Here is a 25,219-nt window from a genome sequence, read left to right as displayed (position 1 = left end):
AGCGCAAATAAGATAAAGAGGCTAGAACACGTCCTTTTTAGGAGGTTACAAAAGGGTAGCAACCTAATAAAATAGGTCGGTCCTAGGAACAAAAAAGAAAAGCAAAAATTAAAAATCAGTTGACCGCCACCGTTGCTGCTTCTTTGGCCAGCGTGTCAGCTTCCTGGTTTTCTTCTCTCCAAGTATGCATCCACACGATGGACATATTCCTGCACGAGGAACCAAGGAGGGGATGAATATTGTCAAACACTTGCGCGAAGAACCAAGGAGGGGATGAGCAAGAAAGTCTCTGCGCCCAAGAGATGGTGTTTTTGGATTCACCTTCCACCACTACGGAGTTTAAGTGGAAGGTTTGAATGAGTTTTAGGCCATCCAAAAGCACGAGGGCTTCGGCTTCCATAGAGTTTGTGTGGCTTATATGTTTGGAAACGGTGGCCAGTGTAGAACCGAGGTGATCTCTGAGAATGGCTCCTACGCCTGAAGGGCCCGGGTTTCCGATGGAACAGCCATCGAAATTCAGTTTGAGCTCTCCTGCATTGGGGGCTTCCACTTCGTGGATCTGGACAGACACACTCTTTTGACTTGGAGGACATTACTCCAATTGTGAGTGAAAGCCGATGCTGGAATTCCTTTGAAGCTGCTATGGTTGGTTGCCCAGAAGATGATTGTGGTCTTGAGCTTATCGAACACTTTGTTCCAAGGGGAGTACTCCCCCCGAAAAGTTCTGGACAGACACACTCTTTTGACTTGGAGGACATTACTCCAATTGTGAGTGAACGCCGATGCTGGAATTCCTTTGAAGCTGCTATGGTTGGTTGCCCAGAAGATGATTGTGGTCTTGAGCTTATTGAACACTTTGTTCCAAGGGGAGTACTCCCCCCGGAAAGTTCTGTTGTTGCGCTCAATCCAAAGTGCCCAAAGAGCAGCTGCCACCGTGGATTTCCAGAGCAATACCCCTGCCTTTGGCCAGGGAAAGGGTTTGATAGCCGAATAGATGAAAGGTACCTCAGGCGATAGAACCCACTGGACTTTAAAGAGCTTGAGGATTGCCCCTTACAGATTGAAGGCAAAGGGACAGTGTAGCAAAAGGTGATTGTTTGTTTCCTCAGCTGCGAGGCACAAGACACAGCGATTGAGTATCGAAATGCCCCTTCTCTGCAATTGATCTACTGTGAGGACTCTCTGGGAGAGAGCCAACCACATGAAGATCTGAATTTTTGGGGGGCCGAAGGAGTCCCATGCTTGAGCGGCTATGGCCACAGATGCTAAAGGAAAAGTGGGGGGCAGAGAGAGGCTGCGATAGAAAGAGGAGACCAAGAAAAGGCCGGAGGGTACGGTTGCCAGATCATGCGATCATAGCCAGCTGGTGGGAGGAAGCAGGCATGTAGATTTGCCGCTAAGGTTGTGAAGCCCCCAAACTCCAAATCATTAAGAGCTCTTCTAAATGATGGGTTCCACGAGTGAGAGGATCCAGTTGACAGCATTTCATCAGCTATTGTGGCCCCTTGATTTTGGGTCAGAGAGAAGAGGTCAGGGAACCTGTCCCTGGAAGGGGTGTGGCCTAACCAGAGGTCTTGCCAGAACAGAATGCCTGAGGATCTTTGCTTTGTCCTGCAGTTTGTAACCACGGTGTGCTAGGAAGATGATACTTGTGCTTAAGAATATCTATCCATAGTTGATTCCTCAGGTTCGTCATGCGCCAGCACCACTTACCAAGGAGGGCTAAATTCTGGGTTCTGAGGTTTTTGATCCCTAAACCTCCCCTTTGCCTCCATTGGCAGAGTTTGTCCCATGCAAGCAGGTGGAATTTGTTGCTGGCCCCGTCACCTGACCAGAAAAACCTTCTCATTAACTTTTCGATCCGGGAGCTAACTGCCACCAGCATGCGAAATAGAGACATTTGGTAGACCGGGATGTTAGCCAAAGTGGCCTTGATGAGAGTTCGCCTCCCTCCCGGGGAAAGGAAGCGACCCTTCCATCCTGCTAGGCTGTGGTCCACTTTATCAATGATAGGAGACCACAACCTCAATTTCGGTTTGCCTAAACAGAGGGGCAGACCTAGGTATTTGGATGGCAAAGCTTCGGCCTTGCAACCCCAACTTTCAGCAAAGGTGGATAGGGTTGTTGAATCAATATTAACCCCCATCATCTTGGTTTTGTCAAACTTAACTTTTATGCCAGTAGCGTAATCGAAGCACCGGAGAAACAAAATTAGCTTGTTAACCTCTTCTGTGGTAGCATTGCATAATACCAAAGTATCGTCTGCGTACTGGAGGTGGGATACGGTTGGGGCTTGAATACCTACCGAAAAGCTATGCAATTGTTCAGCCGAATACATTCTGGAAATGGACCTGCTGAAAGACTCAGCTGCGATGGCAAAAAGGAAGGGGGAGAGGGGATCCCCTTGTCTAAGGCCTCTAGTAGATGGGAAGTATCCTTTTGGTGAGCCATTAATGATGATAGAGAAATGTGGATAAGAGTCGCATGCTCTCATCCATCCTCTCCATCTGGAGCCGAATCCCATCCTGGACTGAGACACTTTTAGGATATCCCAGTCTACGTGATCGTAGGCTTTCTCCCAGTTCAGCTTCACGACAATTCCAAGGGCTTTGGCCAGTTGTCTTGAGTGAATGCATTAATGGGCTACTAAGGCCCCATCTAGGATTTGACGATCCTTGATGAAAGCACTTTGGGTGGTGGAAATGACTAGGGGGAGGACTTCTTTAAGGCGACCGGCAAGAATTTTGTAGGTGGAGTTCACCAAGTTAATAGGACAGAAGTCCTTCAATTGGGTTGCCCCCTCTACTTTGGGAATGAGAGTGAAGAAGGTGGCATTCATAGCCCTATTAATGATACCCCCAAAGTAGAATTCGTCAAACAGTTTGAGGAAGTACTCTCTGAAAGATCCCCAAAAAACTTTGAATGGAACAATGGAGTAGCCATCAGATCCAGGGGCCCTAACAGAGTCTGGGTCGAAGATGGCAGCTACGATTTCAGGTTCAGAGAAAGGTCTTTCTAGCCAATTTGCTTTGTCTTGTGGTAGAACTAGGAACTCGATGTCCCCCATAGGAGGTCGAGGAACTGGGGGGGTAGAGAAGAGGTTTTGGAAAAAGCCAAGGATGGCTTGCTCAATTTCACGAGGTTGGTCCAAAAGGTTGCCATCTACCACAAGGGGTGTGATTGAATTGTTTTTGCGCCTCCAATTGGCTGACTTATGGAAGAATCCAGCGTTGAGCTCCTCAGCCTTAAGCCACTTGATTCTGGATCTCTAATACCAAAAAATTTCCTCTTTTTTTAAGATGACTTGATATTGGAGCTTCAGATCATCTCTGAGAGTGGATCCCTGGGCCAAGAGGGGTTTGGATTCTTCTAGCGAGTCAAGAGTTTGGAGGGCTTGCAGAGAGGCAGATTTCTAAGGTCCTAAAACCACCGGTAATCTCCTACTCCAGGATTTTAAGTGAGGCTTCAAAAGTTGTAGCTTTCGTTGTAGTTTGAAGCCAGCCCAACCATCTACCAAATTCGACAGAGTGGACCACCATTCAAGAAGTAGGTTGAAGAGCGACTATTCTTCTAACCAAGCCAATTCAAACCTGAAGGGTTTGAGTCCAAACTCTACCGGCTTGGAGTCTAGAAGCATAGGACAGTGGTCGGAGGTAGGTTTGGGAAGTGCCAAAGAGTGGGTCCCAGGTAAATTTGAGTCCCAGTCGATTGAGATTAGGAATCGGTTGAGCTTTGAGAGGGTGGGGTTGGAAGAGTGGCTAGACCAGGTGAATTGGGCTCCTTGACTAGGGAGGTCAACCAAATTGTTGAGGGCAATGAAGTCAAAGAAAGCTAACATAGCCGGGGTGATTCTAGTTGAGGTGTTTCTCTGTGGGACCACCTCGTAACGTTAAAAGCCACCCCTATGCACCAAATGGGACTGGATAGGGTCACAACATGGTTGAGTTCTTCCCACAAAAGAAGACGGTCATTGTCTGAGTTGGGACCATAGACCGCGGTGAATTTTCAGGGTAGGCCATCAAGAATCCTGGAAAGTAGGGTGTTAACAGACATTTTGGAAGCATGGTGGGACGATAAGGAGTGTTCCGCCTCCTCTGGCTGGGTTGGAATCTCTCCGAGAGAAGTGACCCCAAGCAACTGCTTCATCGGAGAAATGAAGCGTGTGGAGGCGGGAGAAGCCGTCGACCAAGAAATGAGAATCCGAAAATAATTTCTAGCCATTTCCAGCTAGAGGAAAGGTGGGATGAACTGGGGGTCAAGGATGTCTACTATGAGGAGAAGAGACCTGAGCGGGAGGTTCTCCATCGACTTCCAATGAACCGCTACAAATGAGCCACAAGTGTTACCGATGGCTTTGAAGGTGTCTAGGCACCAGGAGTGTAGGGGAATACCAGAGGCCGTGATCCAAGTTTTTTGCCGAGGTAAGGCTCCCAAATCTTCAGTCCATTGAGCGAGGTGAAGGGAAGCTCCCTTGAAGGTGCTCACGGAGGGACCATGAAGGATGGAGACCGCCGTTGCAACAGATGGAAAGGAGAACAAGTAAGACCCATCTGCTAAGGGCCTACGCTTGAGCTGAGGTTCCTTCCAAAGATCCTTAGCCCATCTATCTACTCCTTTATGGTTATGGTGCTGGGGGTGGAAGACTCCGACTAGAGAGGATTTGTAAAGGTTAGCGAGGTTGGGACCAAAAGAGGTGGGGAGGGAGATGAGGGGTGGAGCCGTCATGTTCTGATTTCACTCATAACCCTTTCTGTGTCATATCATTGGAATATCATACTCCCTCGGTTATAATATTAACCATTAACATTCTCAAAAAAAAACAAACCTTTTTGTGCCATATCATTGGAATATGCATTGCTGTTAATATGAGGTTGAATTGATTTAAAAACATGCTACAATTTTTCAATTCTGGTAATCGCAAATTTTAAGTATCATTTTTTTCCATTTGGAAAGTTGATATTAGGAACAGAATTAGTTTTAAGCGTTCAGGCCTATAACTAGTTTGTAGTAAAGCATTTTCTCCATTTAAATGGGAAGAGATGATGTTTTTTCCCTAAACCAGTGGTATTTATCTGCCCAATAAACCTTTGGTTTAGGGAAAATTAGTTGCAGGAACATCGAAGCCAACTGGCTACTCTCCACCCTCGTAGACACCCAGAGGGTGCTTCCTCTGCAGCACAATAGGCACCTTTCTACTGCATATTGATAAACATGCACGTGAAAAAAAGAGGGGGAAGAGAAAAAAACAACTATGAGCATCAGATGCAACAACAAACCAAAATGTGACTGCAAAGTTAAGAGTTTAATGTAGTTCATAAAAAAAAGTAACTTTGGAAACAAGACACTTAATATGACGACCATTTCATATCTGCAGTCCACAGGATCAATGGTTTATAATACCATACCACAAATGTTCCTCTAGGAGATTTGGAGTTTAGTCCCTCCAGGTAAAAATGAACGACATGGAATCCCTGAAATAAAAGTATGGTAAAAGAGCTTACATGTTTTAGGCCCTCATGCAAGTGGTTCACCTCCTGTGATATGTGACATTTTAGGGCATATACGGACTCTGTCTCTGGACTTTCTTCACTGCTTTCCTTGCAGTGAACCCTGCCATCAGTTAGAAGAGATTTTACAACAAGCTCTTGAGAATCTTGTAGACTTGCACTAAACATGAATAGAGGAGTGCTCATGAAACCATCCCAACATGGGATCTTTTGTATAAACAGTAGTTGCATCCATCACATTTAAAAGACTGAACAATAGAAATTAGATCTCAAATCCAACCTACGAACATGTGATGCTCCATACAAAAGGTAGCGAAAGCATCTCCCTGTAAATTTCTACCAACTGCAGAAAACACTCAATAAGCAATCCGATCATGACTTCGAAAGCTTCCCAAAGATATAATACAGATGGGGTCTTCGGAAGCATGGCCATATGTGCTTATGTGTGTGCAGATGCATACACACACAGAAAGTGAGAGTTATAATTGTAAATGGTTCTGTAAGATGTTCATGTAGTGATGCAGCCGAATGACCAGCAGATGAAAACATCCATGAACATCCTAGAGCATCTAGTGTCTCAGAAAGATATTATCTAGGTTTCTCTCTTATCATCAGATTACTTGGATATCCTTTTAACTCCCAAGGGTGTGCTTCAATTTAGGGGTGGCAACAGGTCCGATCTAGGTCCAGTCCGGGGACCCAGAACTGACCAAGACCTTGCTGGGTCCAGAGTCTACAGACCCCGAAAATATAATATGGGACCCAGATCCAGAAAAGACTAGACCCAACCCAAAAATCAAAATATCTATATATTTAAATATATTTTGTAAATATGTAAAATTTATATGCATTATTTAAACCCCAAAATCAAAATATCTATATATTTAAATATATTTTGTAAATATGTAAAATTTATATGCATTATTTAACCATCATAACTATAAAAATAGAGTTATATTTATTTATTCAAAGGGAAAGTATATAATGAGACCATTTACCTTTGGTACAAGGTGGTCGTAATTAATATTGACCATTGGATGTGAAATTGGGTGGCTACATTTATTTCATTGACCAAGCTCAAAGTTCAAAAGAAATTTTCTCGAATTTTTAGACACACCCAAGCCATTAGATTTGACATCGGATGGTTGCAAGTACTTGTGACCTCCTTGTACCAAAGGTAAATGGTCTCATTGTATACAATCCCTTATTCAAATATTATTTAAATATCATAACTATTCGCGTTGGGTCTACATGGATTTGGACTTGGACCCGGATCCGACCAGCCGGGTCCATATTTTGGGCCCATACCCAGACCCAGGTCGCTTCCGTCGGGGCTCAGTTTGGGTCCGGGTCCGGGTCCAAGCCCATAGCCATCCCTATTTCTATTGATCATTAATCATGACTAAAAGAACTTTTTAATACACTTGTCATGGAACACTTCTACAACACATTGTTTCGCTCCATTTCTGGATCCTGTTTACTTGCAAAATGCAAAGTAACATAAAAGTCACATGACAAATAAACATTTTAACAAGCCTACAATTACTCAGTTCGTCAAAACTCGTCTACTAATTGGACTCACACCATCCTTTCCTTTTTTAAGGATGTCGTTCTTGGGGAGGCATGCAATATTCCACTTTCATCAGATCCTTTTCCCACCTATTTAGGTTCAACTACACGAATCATGATTCGTTATTCTGCTCTATCAAGAGCCATACCCTCATTGAGGCCATAAGTCCTCATATCTTTTCTCACTACTTCCAACCTTGTCCTTTTGAGTATACCCCTTACACTTTTTGAGCCTTCTACAGTTCTACTAAAACCAACTCGCACCACCTAGCAGGTGTTGTACTAGGTCTGCACTGCACATGGCCAGCCCACTTAAGTCTACTTTCTCTCATCTTATCGTCTATTGGAGCCACATCTAAGTTCTCCCTAATGTATGCATTATGAATTTCATCCCTTCTTGTCTTCTCACTCATCCATCTCAACATCCTCATCTCAGCTACAATCATCCTATGGAAATATTGTTTCTTGAAGGCCCAATTGGTAAAAGCAACTCGAGATGTCCATTAAATCTCACAAGTCACAACAGATACTCATAAGTCATAAAACAAAAAAAAGTCACATCCGACAAATATGATGAACTCAATTATGAGGTTGAGTTTCATCAACACTAGCAACATGAGGCCGACTTCCGGCATCCAATGCACCTGAAGTTGATGATGATGCCAATCATCAGAGTCATCCTTCTCCACATAAAAACCTTCTTCCCTTGTTTCCTCTGAGTCTGCATCCTCCTCCTCTTCATCTGCACCTTCTTCTTCCCCTTCCCCTTCCCCTTCCCCTTTTCCTAGGCCACTTCCTTCTCCCTTCTGTATGTTTGGGATCAAGTAGCACTCATAGTGCTTGATGCCATACCTTCTTGAAATGGAATCAATATTGACCCAAACTGGAAAGTTTGGGTTCCTAAATCTTCAATTTTACAACCACTATAAGCGTAAAAAAAATTGGGGATAAATATCCTTTCATTTTGTGAGCATTCGAGGAGGTTGAAAAATATTCGGGCAAATTACGTACAGACCATATTGGGGTGGGGTATGTTACCATTTGGTGTCCAATACGGGCAATATTACGAGCGCCACCCCCCCTCCCCGTGGCCTTTTTTTCTCCCTAAGTTGACCCCTTGACCGGTAGTGAAAACACCAGACAAGGGGGGCTATTCTTTCCTAGTTCTTTGTTGTCCGATGTTCGAAATACCCGAAAGTTATCTGCTATCCCCAAAACTAGCGAGCTCTCTCTTCCCGTCTTTTTATTAAAGAGAGACAAAAAGAGAGCAAAAAACAAAATATTCATTATGATTATTTAGTTTATGCGAACAACGACCCTAAGAAGCACAAAATAGTAGTGATCAATTCAAGAAATAGATAGAAGAGAAATAGAAAAAGATCGATTAGAGAGAGACAGACAAAGCGAACCAGCCAAAGGAAACAAACTCTGGCATCACCATCTTCTACGATTGGTTTATTTGTTGCTGCTACTGCAAAGGAGCGTAATCTTCATCTACTACTGTGGGCATCAGTTGCAGCGTACATTCTTGATGGCTTGAAAGAGATAAGCTGTAGCATCTCACATTTGGTGGAAATCTTATTGTTGTTATTCGATTGTTGTTGTCATTGTTATTGCTGTTGTTAGAAATGGAAACTTTAAAATTCAAGCGATGATGCAGTCACATGACAATTAGGTTTTGGCAGCTTCATTGAACTGCTTTATAATTATAATGCTCCATTTTTTTTCTTAATTTCATGAATTGCACTGCCAAGGAATATATCAGTAGACTGTATTTTAGAATTCTGGAGTCTGATACTAAAGGTCGTGTCCACTCTCTCTCTAATTGATATTTTTATGTTTCTCTTCTTGTCCTTCCCCTTTATTTCTTGAATTAATCGCTATTGTTTTGTGCTTCTTAGGGTGGTGGTTCGAATAAAGTGAACAGTTGTAATAAATATTTTATGTTTTGCACTTTTTTCTGTCTCTCTTTAAAATGATGGGAAGAGAGTACTCGCTGGTTTTAGGGATCGTAGACAGCTATCCGGTATTTCGAACACCAGACAGCAAAGAACTAGGAAAGAATAGCCCCATGTCCGGTGTTTTCATTGCCAGACAGGGGGCCAACTTAGGGGAAAAAAGGCTGAGGGAAGGGGTGGTGCTTGTAATATTGGGCATATTGGTCACCAAAAGGTAATAGAACCCTAATTTGCTCAAAAAAATTTGATCTCTCTACAAATCTTCAAATTTTATTTTTTTCAAGGCTTTTCTCATTCTAAACATCACTAAAAACATTTTTGGGGACAAGAATAGCCCCCAAAACCATTTCATCCCCTTTTTGGAGGGGGGGGTGACAAATTTACCCAATGGTCGAGGGGCATTTTCCCCCCTCGACCTTGATTGGTCAAGGTGGTGCCCGCCTTTTAAGCTGCCTAGGCGGGCGCCTAGATGAACCTGCCTGGAGCATACCTCTTAGTCAATGCCTAGGCGGTTTGAGAAAATGGGCACCTAGGTGGCAAGGCGGCCGAATTTTCCTTCATTGACCCAAGATATTGAATGTGCGTTCTTTTTAGTAATTCTTGGCTACCAATCTTAACTACTTCCACATCCGTACTCCTATTATTACTAAACTTGCAATACATATATACTCTATCTTAGTCCGGCTAATTTTAAAACCTTTAGATTTTAGAGAATCCTTCTAAAGTTCTAACTTTGTGTTGACACCGCTTCAAGTCTCATAAATCAAAACTATATCGTTTGCGAATAATATACACCACATACCTCATCTTGTAGTTGCCTAGTTAAGTCGTTCATAACTAAGACAAAGAGGTATGGCGACCCCTGATGTAGACCTATTGTTGTTGAAAATAATTTGTCTCTCCACAAAACCATTAAACAAAGGTTCAAAAACCACTCATTCACAGATGTGATTTTGATAGCCAAAACAGCCACCAAACTCAGTATATTCAATAGTACTCACAACCGTTCCACAGTATACACCTAGAATGCTATTACTTTGGAACATTAGAAAGTAAGAGAGTGGATACTCCACTTGAGTTGAATGTGAAGTTATCCACTCAGATGGGTGATCTTGTTGTCCTCTGACTTGGTATCAACGGCTAGTTTAGGACCTATTTTATTTGAATCACCCAGGTAAAGAGCATGCATGTAGTAGCAACTATACAATATCACTACCGAAGCCACACTTATCGGTAACATCTTACAGCATTGGATGCATTCTTTTCTATCTTGAGAAAGGTTTTCTAATGTTATCTTCAAACCACTTCAACTCACGTCTTATTCTGATTCATGCTGGGTTGGATGCTCAGATAACTGTTCGCCACAAGTTATTATGCCTTTCTTGGTACCTCTCTTATCTCCCAAAGCAATAAGAAACATGATAGCGACAACCTCAATGCTATCCAAATTACTTCAAATCTGGTCTTGGATGATAGAACAAAGCACATTGACATTGATTACCATTTCTGTTGGCAGGAATTTCTTGTTGGCATCTTGTAAACTCATATAATCCATGGTAGATGAACCAAGTGATGCCCTTTGCTAAAGCCAAAACTTAAGATCAACACCAATAATTAGTAAGCAAACTCTCCTTAGTTAATATCTCCAGTCTATCATCCATGAAGAGTTGGGAGGAAAGAATGTCAAACTGTACTTCAGTACAATACTGACATTGTACAAAGCATGCAAGTAGATAAAATAACACCGTAGAGTACGATAGTACAAAACTGAAAGCAGATCTATAACCATGTAGAATATGATGGCTTTTCAACTCATCGTCCTCTTTCAATGGCATTTAAGAATTATGGACTGATGTAAGTGCCACCTAAGCCTTCAGGATTCATTATCTTAATTAAAATTGGATTCATTTCCATGATCTCGCCAATGATCAAAGATCCCATCTCGTAAAGGAGGATTGAGGACAAAAAACTAGGGGAATATGCCTACTAGTAATATGGACATTATAACCCAGTATCGAACAAGAAAAGGTGCCAAAGTGAAATATTGAAGGAAGCCAACAAAAACCCTAAACCAGAACAAGTCTTAGCAGTGTTATTAAAGATCATGAGCATGCCCAGAAGTGTGGGTTGAGGTCTTCATGCACGTGAACTTCACCAAGAAACAGGAGCAGAGGCACCTGATTCTGTCGCAAAAAATTCAGCTAAATTAATGAAGAGCGTGGAATTGAGAATTGAGAAGTGAGATTGATTCTTCAATACTTAACAGACATTTCTAGTAAACTCATTATCTTATGGCCTATACCATTTTAAAAATTATTATGTCATTCCAAACAAATTTTCAGCAGTTAGCTTAGGTACACAGAGGTTGGAAGTGGGGCAATGTCCATCTTCGTTGTGATAGAAATATGGTTTTTCAACAAAGGAAAACGAATATTCCCAAACATGTTTCATAACATTGTAAACATAAAAAATTATTATCTAGGATTCCCATACTCACCTACTGACAAGCTCAATTCCAAACAGTCTCTTCACAGTCTCTGGATTTTCTCTGCACCAAAACATGCAAAAGATAAAAGAAAATCAACTAGCAGGAGACTGCATGACATACGAATAGTAATAAACAACATTAAGCAACTTCTGTGAAATAAAATAACCCAAAGAAGACACTCTGGAATCAAGAATATAAAGTTCTAGTTCATAATTAGGAAGAATAAGAATGGGTAAACCCAAAATAGTCCATAAGAAAATCAAGGTCCCAAAGCAAACTTCTATTATTTACTGAGAACACATAAAATTCTTCTTTCACATTTAAGCTGTGATACCATACATCAAACCAGAACAGAGTCAACATCAGAATGCAGCTGTCACCAATGTCATCTCTAAAAAAGCAATAATCAACAGATGGCAACCATTGAATCACAGATTCACTAATTCTTCAAACAAGAACTCAACCCACTAAAACCCTTTTCTCTTTCTTTTGGAAAATAAGTACTATATTGAAGTAATAAGGTATTACATGAATGAGTCACCTATACAAAGGTGAGGAACATAATCGTTGGGATTGGGGTCGAGATTGGGACCAAGGAATCCCGACAAGCAAGTAAGCTCCTTATGGTAGGGATCATAGTCCATACACCTTGAAGACTAGAGATCTAAATCCCAACATGTGAGCGAGCTCGACCCACACTTAATTGAGGTCAAATGATAGGCTATACAGGATCGAACTACATATGGTTAAAAATCGAGGGCCCCACGAGAACTTAACTAGTATAGTAGCATAGTATATACAATATTAGTATACAGTGTAGTATATTCCCTTCCCTGGAGCATAGAAGCGAGATTTCGGAGCAGAATTGACCCCTTGGTTGGGCAAACCAGGTCACTAAGGTGAGAACAAAAGGGAAGCAAAAATGCCTAGCATCAAGACCAAGGTTACAATGAGTTTAATACAAAAAACTTTGGGTTGCCCGCACCGAAACAGTGCTTTACCCCTAGATGTCCAGTCAACTGCCATGCCTCAACGCATGTCAGGGAGAACCAGCTAGCTCTGGGTTTGAGTGGCATTTCACCCCTAACCACAACTCATTCGCTGATTCTTCAACATCAGTCGGTTCGGACCACCACTTAGTTTCACCCATGGGTTCTTCGTAATTAGTCTCAAGGATTTCTGCTATACTAAAGTAAGGCTCACATCTCAGCTACCCCTAGTTCATTAGATCAAAATAGGTGGTCTGTTCGCCCATAGACTAAGGAAGCCACAGAACCAAATAAATAGGCTTTGTCTATGGATACCAAAGATAAAAAGGCGAACAGCCTGGCTTGTGTAGCCCATGTAGAGCAAGTCTACACTAGGGTTTAGCTCATTGACTTGTTCTAAGGCTACTAAGAAAGAAGGTGAACGCTCATCACTTGCCGCTATGTCTAAGGAACGCTATAAAGGTTCTACCTGAGATACCTTCTGTCATATATTGAATTAGTCTATATAGTTATGCGGCTTCCTTAGCCAAAGTGTGGGCCCTTCATCAACCAAGGCATCTGCTGTGGCATTTGCTTCCATCCCCTAAAAAATAATGCTCCTAAGCACTTGGATGATATACCAAACCCCTTAAGTTTAACATACTCCAAGCATAGCGATGCAGAGTTTGTTGGGTGTTACGGGTTGTGTTGATTATCTTGTGAATCCGCTGTTATTAAATACCTTTCCATGTGCAGTTGTTTTTTTTTTTTTTGGGATCAGTCAGTTGTTTATAGCTACTCACATATATTAGACATGACAGTACTTTAGTCATTTCTTCAAGTCATTTATGTGAGTGAGTATGGTATCTACGTAACCTAATACAAAGTTTTTTCATTATTCAGATTTTGGTTTACTATAGCTAATATACAAGTTTGGAATTAGGATTTCCAGGTTCCATTTCTGAAGCATAGAAAGGGAAATATCTGTATTCTACATTCTAAAATGAGAAACCTTGACCAACAAGGTGCAAAGGCATACAACAACAACAGTGAGTCAAAACACAAATGCTTCCAAAACAACCCATAACAATACGAACCAGTGTTCCAAAACTTGGCCAGTCCACTCTGACTCGCCCAAGTCACTTGGACTCAATAGGGTGCCGAGTCCGAGTAGGAACCGACCAAATTTGCCTAGTTCCTATATTTTATCTCTATTATTTGTATAGAACTTGTCTGATTCCCTGGCAGACTCTGCTGAATCTGTACAAACGATCCGACTCAAGATCCTGCCAAGCCCCGAGTACAAGCCTTGTTTTTTAACATTGATACAAACTATAGCCTTAGCTATTCTAAACAACACAAGCATATTACCCCTTCTCAAGTAGGATCATCATATAAACTCCACATTCAGAACAATGAAACCAATAACAGCCCATTTCAATGGAAAAACAATTGCAACAAGGATGCCAATTGTTTAGAACAACTCTATGTATGTATGTGTATATATGTGTGTGTGTGTGTGTGCGCGCAAAAACAACCAATAGGTTCACCTAAAATGAATAGTAGATTAGGATATACTCCGGCCATCAGATTGATGATCGGATTGCTGAAAATGCATGTTACAATTATAATTTCAATCTTTTATCTATAAATCAGATTAAGCAGAAATTATAGGAGCATGTACTTGACACCATCACACACCACATAAAAAATATAAAAAACTATTTTTGAAGATTTAAAATGACCAAATTACCCTTGCCATATTCCAGGGGTAGCTTGGTCATTTTAACTTTGAGAAATATATGTTTATATTTTTCTTTTATGCGGCTTATTACGTAGAGCTCACACACAAAAATTTCATCTCATCCAACATAAAAAAAATTTAAATTAAATTCAAATAGTAACATGCATTGTCAATCATCCAATCTAATGGGTAGCATAACCTAAACTACTATATATTTAGGTGACAACCTTTTGGTAGCTTTTTCCTCTATATAGGTGTCTGTGTGTACGTAGATGTGTGTGCGTGTGTATGTATATATATGTGCGTGCATGCGCGTGTGTGTACATACATGCGCGTGCATGCACGTGTGTGTATATATATATGTGTGCATGCATGTGTGTGGATATGTGTGTGTCTGTATATGTATGAAGAACACTTAAAAACACTCATGTGTGAACTTCTATAGTATTTCACTCATACCGTCCTAAATTCATCAGACAGTCACAATTATCTGAGTATTTGATTTCGAATAATTTTACAATCTGGATAAACATCAAATTTTGTGGGGGTGTGTGCCTCAATGAGGTGCACCTAAATAACATATAAAAAAACAATTCACATGATAAAACCAAATTACCCCTATAAATATTTCAAAAGTATTTTCATCATTTTATTTTTGACAAATATTTTTCATATTTTATTTTTGTTTGAACTGCTTAGAAGTACAGGCGAACCAAATTTCAAATAAATTGGATTTGTAGAAAAATATTAAAATTCAAATACAAGTAGGTAATCTTAGGCATCTGATGAACTTTGGATGGTGATAAGCCATGATTTGGAGTACTATAGAAATTCACTCATAGGAGTTTGTAAGTAATATATGTATGTACATATATATGTATAGATCAAGTACATACGTGTTTCTATGTGTATGTAGATATGTATTAGTGTTCTCCGACTCAGCCCTAGCCCAAGCCATGTTAGTTAGTCAAGTCTGAGTGGACTCACCCTTGACCATTGTGAAGATTTAAAAAAAGCAAAAACTAAAAATAAAATAGAGAGGGGGGCAGGGGGGCTCTCGCCATGTGCCTAAGAGAGAGAGGGCCTTAATGCCCTGCCTAGGGAAGCCAGGCCACCTTGGGACGAGCCTTGGCCAGGTGCCATCTAGCACCTAGGTCCAAGGCAGGTTCTTTTGAACGTGCACCTAGGTCCAAGGCTGGTGCTTTTGAACATGCCCTACAGGACCACAAAAAAGCCCCTGGAAAAGGCAATTAAGGTCATGATCATTTTCCCTTTAATGGGAGAAACCTTTTGTGTTTTATTTTATTTAATGGGTGGGTGTCTTTGTTTTCTTTTTTTTTTGGGGGGGGTGGGGGGAAGGGGAGGGGCAGATGCCACAAATCTACAGAGATGCCTTTGAGTCCTTTGACACACTTATTTATTTTCATAATCAACGAGACAAGAAATTGAAAAGTTAGTTATTGAGCATTTTGAAGAAATATTTAAAAAATTCACGAATTGTGATAAAGGAAGATGGGATCATAAACATCCTTAAAAAATTAAACGCTTAATGATAGTTAGAATAAAAAAAAAATTGATCATGAATATGCACTTATATGTACATAATGCTAAAATTGTCTTAAAAAGTTTAACTACATAAGTAAACCTGGAGGATAATAAATAATCAACAAAAACTTATAGATAAATAAAAGAAAAAGGTAACTAGCTAACATGTAAGTGGAGCCCAAACTGGTGAATTATATGCAATCACCACCTGTACAGATCTTTTAATACAATGAAGTATTCAATAATATTGTTCAAAAACAACTTTATACTGATATTTTCTAATTAGGACTTAAGATATATTCCTTCCAATGTGATGAAGAAACAACAAAAATAATTTATCAAGAAAAAGAAGCCACAGAAGTAATACTATGAATAATGATAACAACAAACAGTCGATATGATAAAGTTGAGAAAGAGCAGTGAAGGCAACTATCAAAAGAAAGAGCAGCAAATGAATAGCTTCCAAGTTAAAACCCTGACATTAAAAATCATGCTTAGAATTATACAGATGCATGTGATAACTGAAATATTAATTTGGTCTACAACATGGAAAATACCCTGGATCAGGTGACTTGAGAGATTGTGAGAGCGTATACATAAGTTGAGTCCAACATTCCTCAGCATCCTGGAAAATTTTTCAAAGAATGCTACTAGGTCTCAAAAAGGAATAAAACAAACATAATTGCAACCTCAAAACAACTTCTGAAATTTTAGAACCTGTTGCATGAAGAAACCATTTTGCTGCTGACCAAATTGAGGAAACTTCTTCCGCAAAACCTGCCACGTATGAAAAACTGTGAAAAAAAACATACCCATTTCTCACAAATACAAAGTAGATAGCCATCAGTAATTGTGAATGCCTAGCAGGGTGAGATACTGACAACATAAAACATAGAGGTTCCAATCCTTGACCAACAATGCTTGCATATCAGACTTCCATTGGTAGTTTCAATCACATTGACCACCCAAGAATGGGGTTTGACATTTTGCTGAAAACTTATTCCTGGGCCTTGCTCCATGCTAAAAAGATCTACCTCAGTCACTCTATGGCATCGAGTCATCCTCATTAATGCATGGCTTTAAGAAGCACCTTCCTTACAGAAATTTGGTTCCACAAGAATGGTGACTCTACCCATGAAGAATCCCAAGATCCTCAAGTCTGAACACTCTATTGAAAATCTACTTACTATCAACTGCCATGGCACCTCCAAAACTAGTAGGAAGGATTTCCATTAGAGATTACACCAGAATTGGACCAGAACAACTCACCTGGCAATGGGCTCCAAACCACCTCAGCTCCAAAGTTATTGGGCATGTGCTGCATGCATGTAGTAAACCTCCGGACGTTATTATAGGAAGTTTCTCCACATACTCCTAATAATGAGTAACAAAACAAGGTCTGACATGACATAGGTTTTGCCATGGAACTCTTTGTCCCTGACCATTCCGATACACCATCATCGCCTCACCAAAAACCAAGACCCTAAATTTAGGTCAACTATGAACAACCCAACAGCCCTAAGGCGTGCACCCTGCAGGGAAAATAACCACAGGGTCCACTAAAAGATTCGTGGCGTCGGGGTATAGCTCCATGGGGCATATGCCCCAGGTTATCGTTCGTAGATCTCATTGCCCCCATGGGGGTCATGGCAGCGCCATAATCTCATTAGGGCTCACACATCCAAGCTATCACCTATATGGAGTCACAGCCATGGGCTGTGGATTCCAAGAGCTCATGACACTATAGAGGTCAGAGGTCTAAGCCATTAGGTCAATATTCCATGAGGACTTCAACTCGTGCAGCCACACAGAACTGTAAAACCACATTAGCAACAGTGAAGCTATGGAATCATATGACACTACCCACGACCTCAAACTCGCAGTGACAGCCTTACGAGCCAACAAACATCACGAAGCCCTCAATATAAGAAATGAGTTATATTCTAATAATCATCATGAGGCAGGACCGCTCATTTTTATAATTTCCTCGAAGTGGATTACAATAGCTCACAATGAGGACGACAAAAAAGACGACTTTGGTCCTTCCTTATCTACAACAATGGCTCCCAGTGTCTCATATTTTTGTCCCATGGGGCAACAATTGGCAGTCCCTTGCTTTAGGTGGCTTATTAGGTATGACATTCTAAGTCTCACCCAATAAGCCTCTGAAGAATTGATTGGAGATACTTTCAACCTTTAACAAGATGTCCTTTAGAGGTATGATAAAATTCCGATAGCTAATCGCACAAGCATATGTTACCCTGGAATTGGATCTTTACATGCAAGTCCTTCAAAACATCATTCTTTTTATATTTTGAATGTCTTTTATGTTACAAGAGTAACCATGACTTAGTATTCTATCAATAACTGCTTGTTAGGAGTAGGACTAATCCACGTCCAACTGACATAACCCTTTGCCAAGTCGAGTCAATCTTATGATTCACTTGTCCATGCCTCACTCTGTGACTCGATCCCCTTGCTCATTAGTTCACTTGTCCTTGGATAAAGTCTGGAAGCATATCCCTTGTATATACATGAAAATATTGTCTAGAAGCCATGCCTTTTCCACAAGCAAGCTACTCAGAATCATGAGCCAACTCGATTAGGTGATTTGGTGAGTCAAATCTGAGTCACCCATTCACATAAAATGCAGAGGTATTCTGGATTCATAATATGTTTTGGATATCGTGTAGCTCTTCACCATCAAATCTGATTTTTATCCTTTGAGTTTAACATAATCCATAACATCAACTGTACACAAATAAAGCAAGAAAAAGTATATGATGTGTACGGAGAACACAGGAACTTCAATAGTTCAAGTTAACATCTATATACGGCTAACATCAATCATAAAGAGTGTAACATGGACACCGACAGGAGCGTCGTGTTTCAGGTGTCTAGTAATTCGACCTAAAAGCCCAGGATAGACCAAACAAGTCAATACAACTTTTTATATATAAATAAATTATAGAAGAAATCCACAAAATAGTAAGTGGAACTTAAGAGATAAAAAATATAAATACTATTTATGCAAAAAAAAAAAACATATTTGCTTATTTTCATTTATTTTTTACAATGATGCTTTTTAAAACTTATTAATAACAATATTTTGCATAATATATGCAAAACATCTTTGATAGTTGTGTTGATAGAATCATTGACATTTATCTTAGAGGGATACAAGCTCAAATCCCTCAAAGAGAAGTTTACATTTCAAAATTTAGAATGAATATAAACCACACTTAAATTTTAGAGACGTATTCTGAGTCTGTGTAGAACTATATTAATATGATAATGACATACGTATAAAATCTATAAAAGAAACATATGCTTGCTTCAGAAGAGATAGATTCTTTCGTTTTTTTTTTTTTTTTTGAGTCCCATGTGATTCACTTTAATATTTTGTACTAAAAATGTTGCTTTTTCTTTTTAGTTCCATGTGAATCACACTTGATTTAATTTTTTGTACAATAACAGATGTCAGAATGGGCATTTATGCCTTCAGTTGCACCTTTTAAAGCTATGAGCATTATAATTGTGGAACATAAGACACAGCTGCAACTGAGGGTGAGTTGGTTAGTTCTCTCCACATCACATTGAAAGGTCATGGGTTCAAAACCCATGAATTAGAGTTGTACTTTATATAAAAAGAATCGGGACATTGTGTATATAAACAGAATTGGGACATTGTGTCCTTCTTATTGAAAATACCTTATACACATCGATATGAAGTGTCATCACAATTACACATTGGACTGCATGTCCGGTGCATGTCGAGGCATGTCGACATGTGACGACAATCGACACAAGGAAAATGAGGTGTCGGACAACACTGACCATAAAACCCCCTTTCAATATGCATTTAAATCCAGACAGTGAGTATATGGCATTTACAAACATGTTTCAAGGTCCTCATAACTTCCATAACCATTAGAAGTAGAAATCACAACAGCTGTTTGGAAGTATTCCCTAATCACAGTTTTAGAACCAGTTTCAAGAGTCATACAATCTCTAGGACCATAAGGATAACTATATACAAGCATCGACACAACTAGTGATCTGGAGAAGAAAAATGAAACCATTCCCAAGAGTCACCCTATCCACAAATCATCAAATATACAATGAAGCATTTCACACAGCGCCAAAGAAAGCATTTGGTTGTAGTGCTTGATATATAAACAATACAATATGAGAGTATCCAATGATATATTGAATAACTTCAACTTGTGATCTTTTATTTGTTTACTTGTTTATTTTGTCTCATGGCAGGACCTTCACTCCGCAACTAAATATTTAAATTATGTAGTCGTAGCAAACATTCCATTCCACCCACAATCATGATCATTAGAGCATGTTTCAAATTAAACCCTTTAATGTCCAGAACAGAACTTCATTAATAAGAGAGGGAAAGCAAGAGCATCTTTCATTTCAGAGAAGATGGTTGATGACCACAGAAAATTCAATAGCGAGAACTAACCATCCAAAACTGCATTGGGGACACAGGCTTGAAATTTCGATCAAGCTCGCCAAACAGATCCCTAGTTGCAACGGTGAGCTGATGGGACGTTGGATCTAAATCACTTCTCCGTCCAGAATGTGCATAACTGTTGTTAAAACAATATAGAAAGCAGACAACAGCCCACAAATATTGTGGCAGTTTAAAATGTCAATTTCCGAGAGAATAAAAAAATAGAACTACCATAGAAGGTTTCTCAAAAGCAAAGAAATCCAATGATCAGGCATGAAACAAGCAAGATTACTTTGACAAAGCCGACTTCAACTCTGGAACTGAATGCAAGCACTGTAAGGTTGAGTTCATGTAGCAGGTATTCCCCAAATTATATAGACCAGCACTGTGCCCCTGGTCATAGAGAAGAACAGATTTTCAGGAGCAATGGATTATTACAGCATAACATAATTTCAGATAAAATTTCGACATGGCAACAAACTAGTTCTATCTCAGACATAACATCATCACATATTTAAAATACACTGCGATATTGAAGTGCTGTGCCTTAACTCAAGACATATAATACGGGGCTTTAATTCCTATATCCACAGAAACCATAGGAACTCAAATTGCAAAGCAGTATGTGACGAATCATTACAAGAAATCATTGATAAAATTAAAAATCCATATCACAAGCATTTTGACTGCCCTGGAAAATAGACTGCATGCGTGATAGTACTAAAGAGAATGAGTTTAATGAATTAGACAACAAGATTCTCCCATGTGATTAACATAGAACAGAATGATAAATTCACTCCTAGCCCTAATGAGCAAGATATCTAAAATGGTCAAAGTGGGGACAAATGGGGAAACAGGACAATAGAGAGAGGAAGATCTTACATCACTAATCTGACATAACTAGCATTTGGACGGAACATGCTGTGCCTACAAGCTTCTCATAACAAGTCTAAATGTTGAAAATAAGATTGCTCAGACTAGCATTTTGAAGTACAAAACCTTGTAGAGGTGTTGTACTTCACACGATGTATATGAATATCATAATATCAGGTGTTGAAATACAAACACTCATATGCTGTACTTAAATAAACCAATAGTATTAAATGAGAACAACTCCTCGTAATCATATTCAATGGTTTACTAACCACAGCAACTACTTGTTCATCTTCAGGGAGATCTTCCACGAATACAGGACCCTTTTCTGGTGTTTTTACAACCTCATCTGCAGTTCCCATCATCATTAATCTTTGACCCTAGCAAACAATAGACATTTAGTTTGAGAGCAAACATTGAGATGATGAAAATCCTCAAGAGAAAACAACTAAGGAAGTAGTAGCACCTCTTTCACCCCTATTGCATTCCAATCTGCATCATCCTGCATAAGAAGAAAAAACTCAAATCTAATTTCTAATTTCCATCACTATCATATGAGAATCGATTTGGAGTACAAGAGTACAAAACAAGTTCTTTAAAAAAATGGTACAATATATCAGGTGATCCATGAGTAGTATATCCTATTTTTTATGAAGAACATGCATGAGTGCCAAGTTCACACCTTCAACAAACCTCCCTTCACCATTATTTTTTGCCGCTCTGGGGGCACTCCAGTTAGGTCATACAACTGGCATTTGAACACTAGTGGAGGTTGGCTGGTGTCAATTTCAACAGCCGGAAAGATTTCCTTTTGCCATTTTACACTAACTGGAAAAAAGACAAAGATTTGTCAGTGCTAGCAAAAAGAATTGTCAGTGCTAGTAAATGGAAGAAAATTTTCTGCCACTACAATTTAAAGATATTTTTCTTTTTATATAACTAACTCTATGTTCATAGACAAATAATTGAAATTTGTAAAAAAAAAAAAAAAAAAAAACCATATAAGTATTTATCCCAGTTCCTTTTAATGGAGAAAATGTCAGACCAGTCAGGATGCTATAAGGCAAGCAACCTGCATTCAAGACGATGACAACAAAAAAAAGTGCTCCACGAAGGAGAAAATCTTCACCAAAAAAGATGCATTAACAAATGATTTAAGGAGAACTCCAACAAGCTCTAATCACTCCTAAGGATCACATCATCATACATTTCAACCTAGACCATTATGCCAACCTTAACCTAGAAACCTAACTTCAAGAATATTATGTCACTCCCTTACTAATCTATAAAACCTAACCCTAGCTATCCTACAAAGTTAACCCAAGTCCATTTTCACTAACCTTAGTTTCAAACAGAACAGCACAGCCCATAAAATACTAATACATCCTGTTTAGGATCAATGCCCTCTAGTTGTAAATCATGATATAATTTAACATATATAAATTGAGAAAAAGTTACAACTTTTTATGTTGCAGTAACACTTGAAGTCCTCAACTCTCCCCATCGAGCTAATGCAAGAGTGTCAGTTATGAGCAATATGACAAATATACACTGCTACTTCTCCTTACAAGCAATGTCATCAAGATGGCAGTCAGCTATTTCTCTTCAAATATGAAGACTTAATGACTTCAGCAATAACTTTCTCTTAAGTAGCTATTCATTTCAATTTGCTATGTGTTCAAGATATTTGAGGAAATTTGAGTGGCTTCCCAGTTATTGCAATAGATGGCAATGGAATAAGTATCCATGATCTCTATATCCTGAAGAAGGAATCAACCAAATAAGTATAAGTAGTTATGGCCATTTTCCAATTTTCGGCTTTTGCTGTAGACTTGGCAACTAAGCTTTGCCTTTTATTCCTCCATTTAACTAGATTGACTCCAACCATAATGCATCATCCCATTGAATTCAATACCCCATTGTCAACTTTCTATCTATCAAGCTGCCAGCCCAATCAGCATCTGAAAACCTTTTACAAATATATTGTTTTTGTTGGACATCAACATAGCTTTTACAGGTAAAGATTTCAAGTTTGTTAATAACCCAAACATATCATGTTCGACACACACAAACTGTCATACATCACTCAGAACTAAGTACCATGCCTCAAGTAATCATGAGATAGATAGGTTTATGACCCCATAGTTTTTTTTTGAGAATGGTTACCCCATAATTGATGCATGAAAACATCTTCGGAGAGGTATGGCGTTAGTATGAAAGTTGGCTTGAATTAGTGAACCAACGGGCTAATCAGCCAATTTGTTGATTTATTTCAACAGGTCCATCATGTACTTCCATAATATAAAAATTTCAAAATTGGATTAACCAACCCTGGCGTCATGGAAGTACTCAAGTGCTCTTTGATCCTTGATGCCAAAAGTTCCTTAAGGAAAAGTACTTCTATCCCATATGGGATCCTTATCATAGGAAGTAGTACGTCATATTACCATATGAAAATCAATGACAAAGTTATTAAGATAATAATGTCATTCTTATTGTTGTTGTTATTGTTATTAATATTGGTATTGCTTTATTAACAGTTTCAAAAAAAATATTGATATTACCTTTACTATTATAATCTATCCCATATGGGATCATTATCACTATTTCCTTAATCAGGGTCAGACTATCACACGAGACTCGCATGGGCTCTCATTGAGACCAACTCACTTATCTCTCTCTCATTAACGTCTGGTACCTTTGCCCCGCCACTCTGCCTGTCTTCTTGTAGCCAGGTCGGATCATTCTTCACTCCTATTACAAGGGAGACCTCTCTTCGCATCCCAACCCTCCAATTAGGAAGTACATCATATTACCATATGAAAATCAATGACAAAGTTATTAAGATAATAATGTCATTCTTTTTGTTGTTATTATTATTATTAATATTGATATTTTACTAAGACTATTACTCTGACTATTATTATCATTGAATAATTAACCAGCATGATACCATATTGTTTATGTTGAAGTATTGAACAGCAAATTGTATAAATAACTCCATTAGCCCACACTTCGATATTCAACAAAAGTGGAAGAATGCAGCCTCTTTTGGAAATTCATGCTAACAATCAGCCCCTCAGCATCAGCATCAAAGTCGTGATTGCCCCATCATAAAATACAAGGAAATAAAAACTAAGAGAAAACCAAATAAAAGACAGAATCCGAAAACCACATAAATTTCAAAAGAGAAATTCCACACCCAAAAATATTAACTTTTAAACATATAAGCATAAAGAACTATAAAAACCATCCATTCAAACTACAAGGTTCCTGACCAATTTCATGTAATCATGCAGCACACAAAAGAAAAACTCTGAAAAATAGATCAATGAACAAACATAAAACAAAATTACAATTTATGGCACAGAAAAGAGAAATAAAAGAAGGAATAAGAAATTCCGCTGCCCAGAATACAACTATAGCTAATGATACACAAATTTTTTATAGAAATAAGAATTTTGAAGGTGTGCGAAAGCCAGCCACATGAAAACCAACAATAAACACAAATCAAAAGCCGGATTTTGAAGAAAACAAGACCGATCCATCTTCAAATACTGAGTACCAAATAACTAGTGAAACATTCCGTGAAAGATGTCATATAATGAAATTTTTGAATATTAGATTGAGAGAAAGGGTGAGAGAGAGAGAGAGAGGGGGTTAGAGAGAGAGAACCTGTTGGCATCTTTGGAGGTTTTCTTGGTTCGCAGGAGAGAGGGAAAGGTTACTGTCGACGAGAGAAAAAGAAACGCAGAACTTCTCTCCCAAATATTTTGGTATATATCTATGGGGAGTAATGGTATAGACTTGAGGGAGACGGAAAAGATCCTTGCGAAAACAAATAACAATAGTTATATTATTAGTATGTTAGTCCCCACAGGATCATACTGCCAAACATAGTCCCACGGCTGGAATAGCCGCTTTGAACGGTTTTCCAATGCGAGATTTCATAATCCGGTGACCAAATGACTCTTTTCAAACGTTGGATTTTTAGTTCTTGAACTCTTGGCACCCGTGGCAAAAAATAATTTTTTTTGACAAATATTAGGAACTTTTAATGAATAATTGTTGTGAAAGCATAAGTCACATCATTGGAATT

At 39.2% G+C, this 25,219-nt stretch overlaps 1 protein-coding gene across 1 annotated transcript in view; it reads right to left on the bottom strand.

The window, feature by feature from the left end:
- Window positions 1-24,872, bottom strand: part of LOC18443739 (ubiquitin carboxyl-terminal hydrolase 6) — a 30,046-nt gene extending 5,174 nt beyond the window's left edge. The window contains exons 1-10 of the mRNA XM_006853921.4: window positions 24,796-24,872; window positions 21,803-21,948; window positions 21,587-21,622; window positions 21,393-21,500; window positions 20,540-20,640; window positions 20,257-20,383; window positions 16,497-16,556; window positions 16,337-16,404; window positions 11,532-11,582; window positions 5,502-5,610 (exon numbers count right to left, since the gene is read on the bottom strand). Coding sequence (XP_006853983.1) covers window positions 5,502-5,610; window positions 11,532-11,582; window positions 16,337-16,404; window positions 16,497-16,556; window positions 20,257-20,383; window positions 20,540-20,640; window positions 21,393-21,500; window positions 21,587-21,622; window positions 21,803-21,948; window positions 24,796-24,805 — 816 coding nt within the window. The 5' untranslated portion in view covers window positions 24,806-24,872. The remainder of the gene's footprint in view (window positions 1-5,501; window positions 5,611-11,531; window positions 11,583-16,336; window positions 16,405-16,496; window positions 16,557-20,256; window positions 20,384-20,539; window positions 20,641-21,392; window positions 21,501-21,586; window positions 21,623-21,802; window positions 21,949-24,795) is intronic.
- Window positions 24,873-25,219: the final 347 nt, after the last annotated feature.

Source organism: Amborella trichopoda, chromosome 5 (assembly GCF_054954075.1).
Source record: "Amborella trichopoda isolate Santa Cruz 75 chromosome 5, AtrichopodaSantaCruz75HAP2 v2.0, whole genome shotgun sequence".
Taxonomy (NCBI): Eukaryota; Viridiplantae; Streptophyta; class Magnoliopsida; order Amborellales; family Amborellaceae; genus Amborella; species Amborella trichopoda.
Note: the sequence above shows the minus strand (reverse complement) of the source record. Positions and strands in the feature narration are given on the sequence as shown.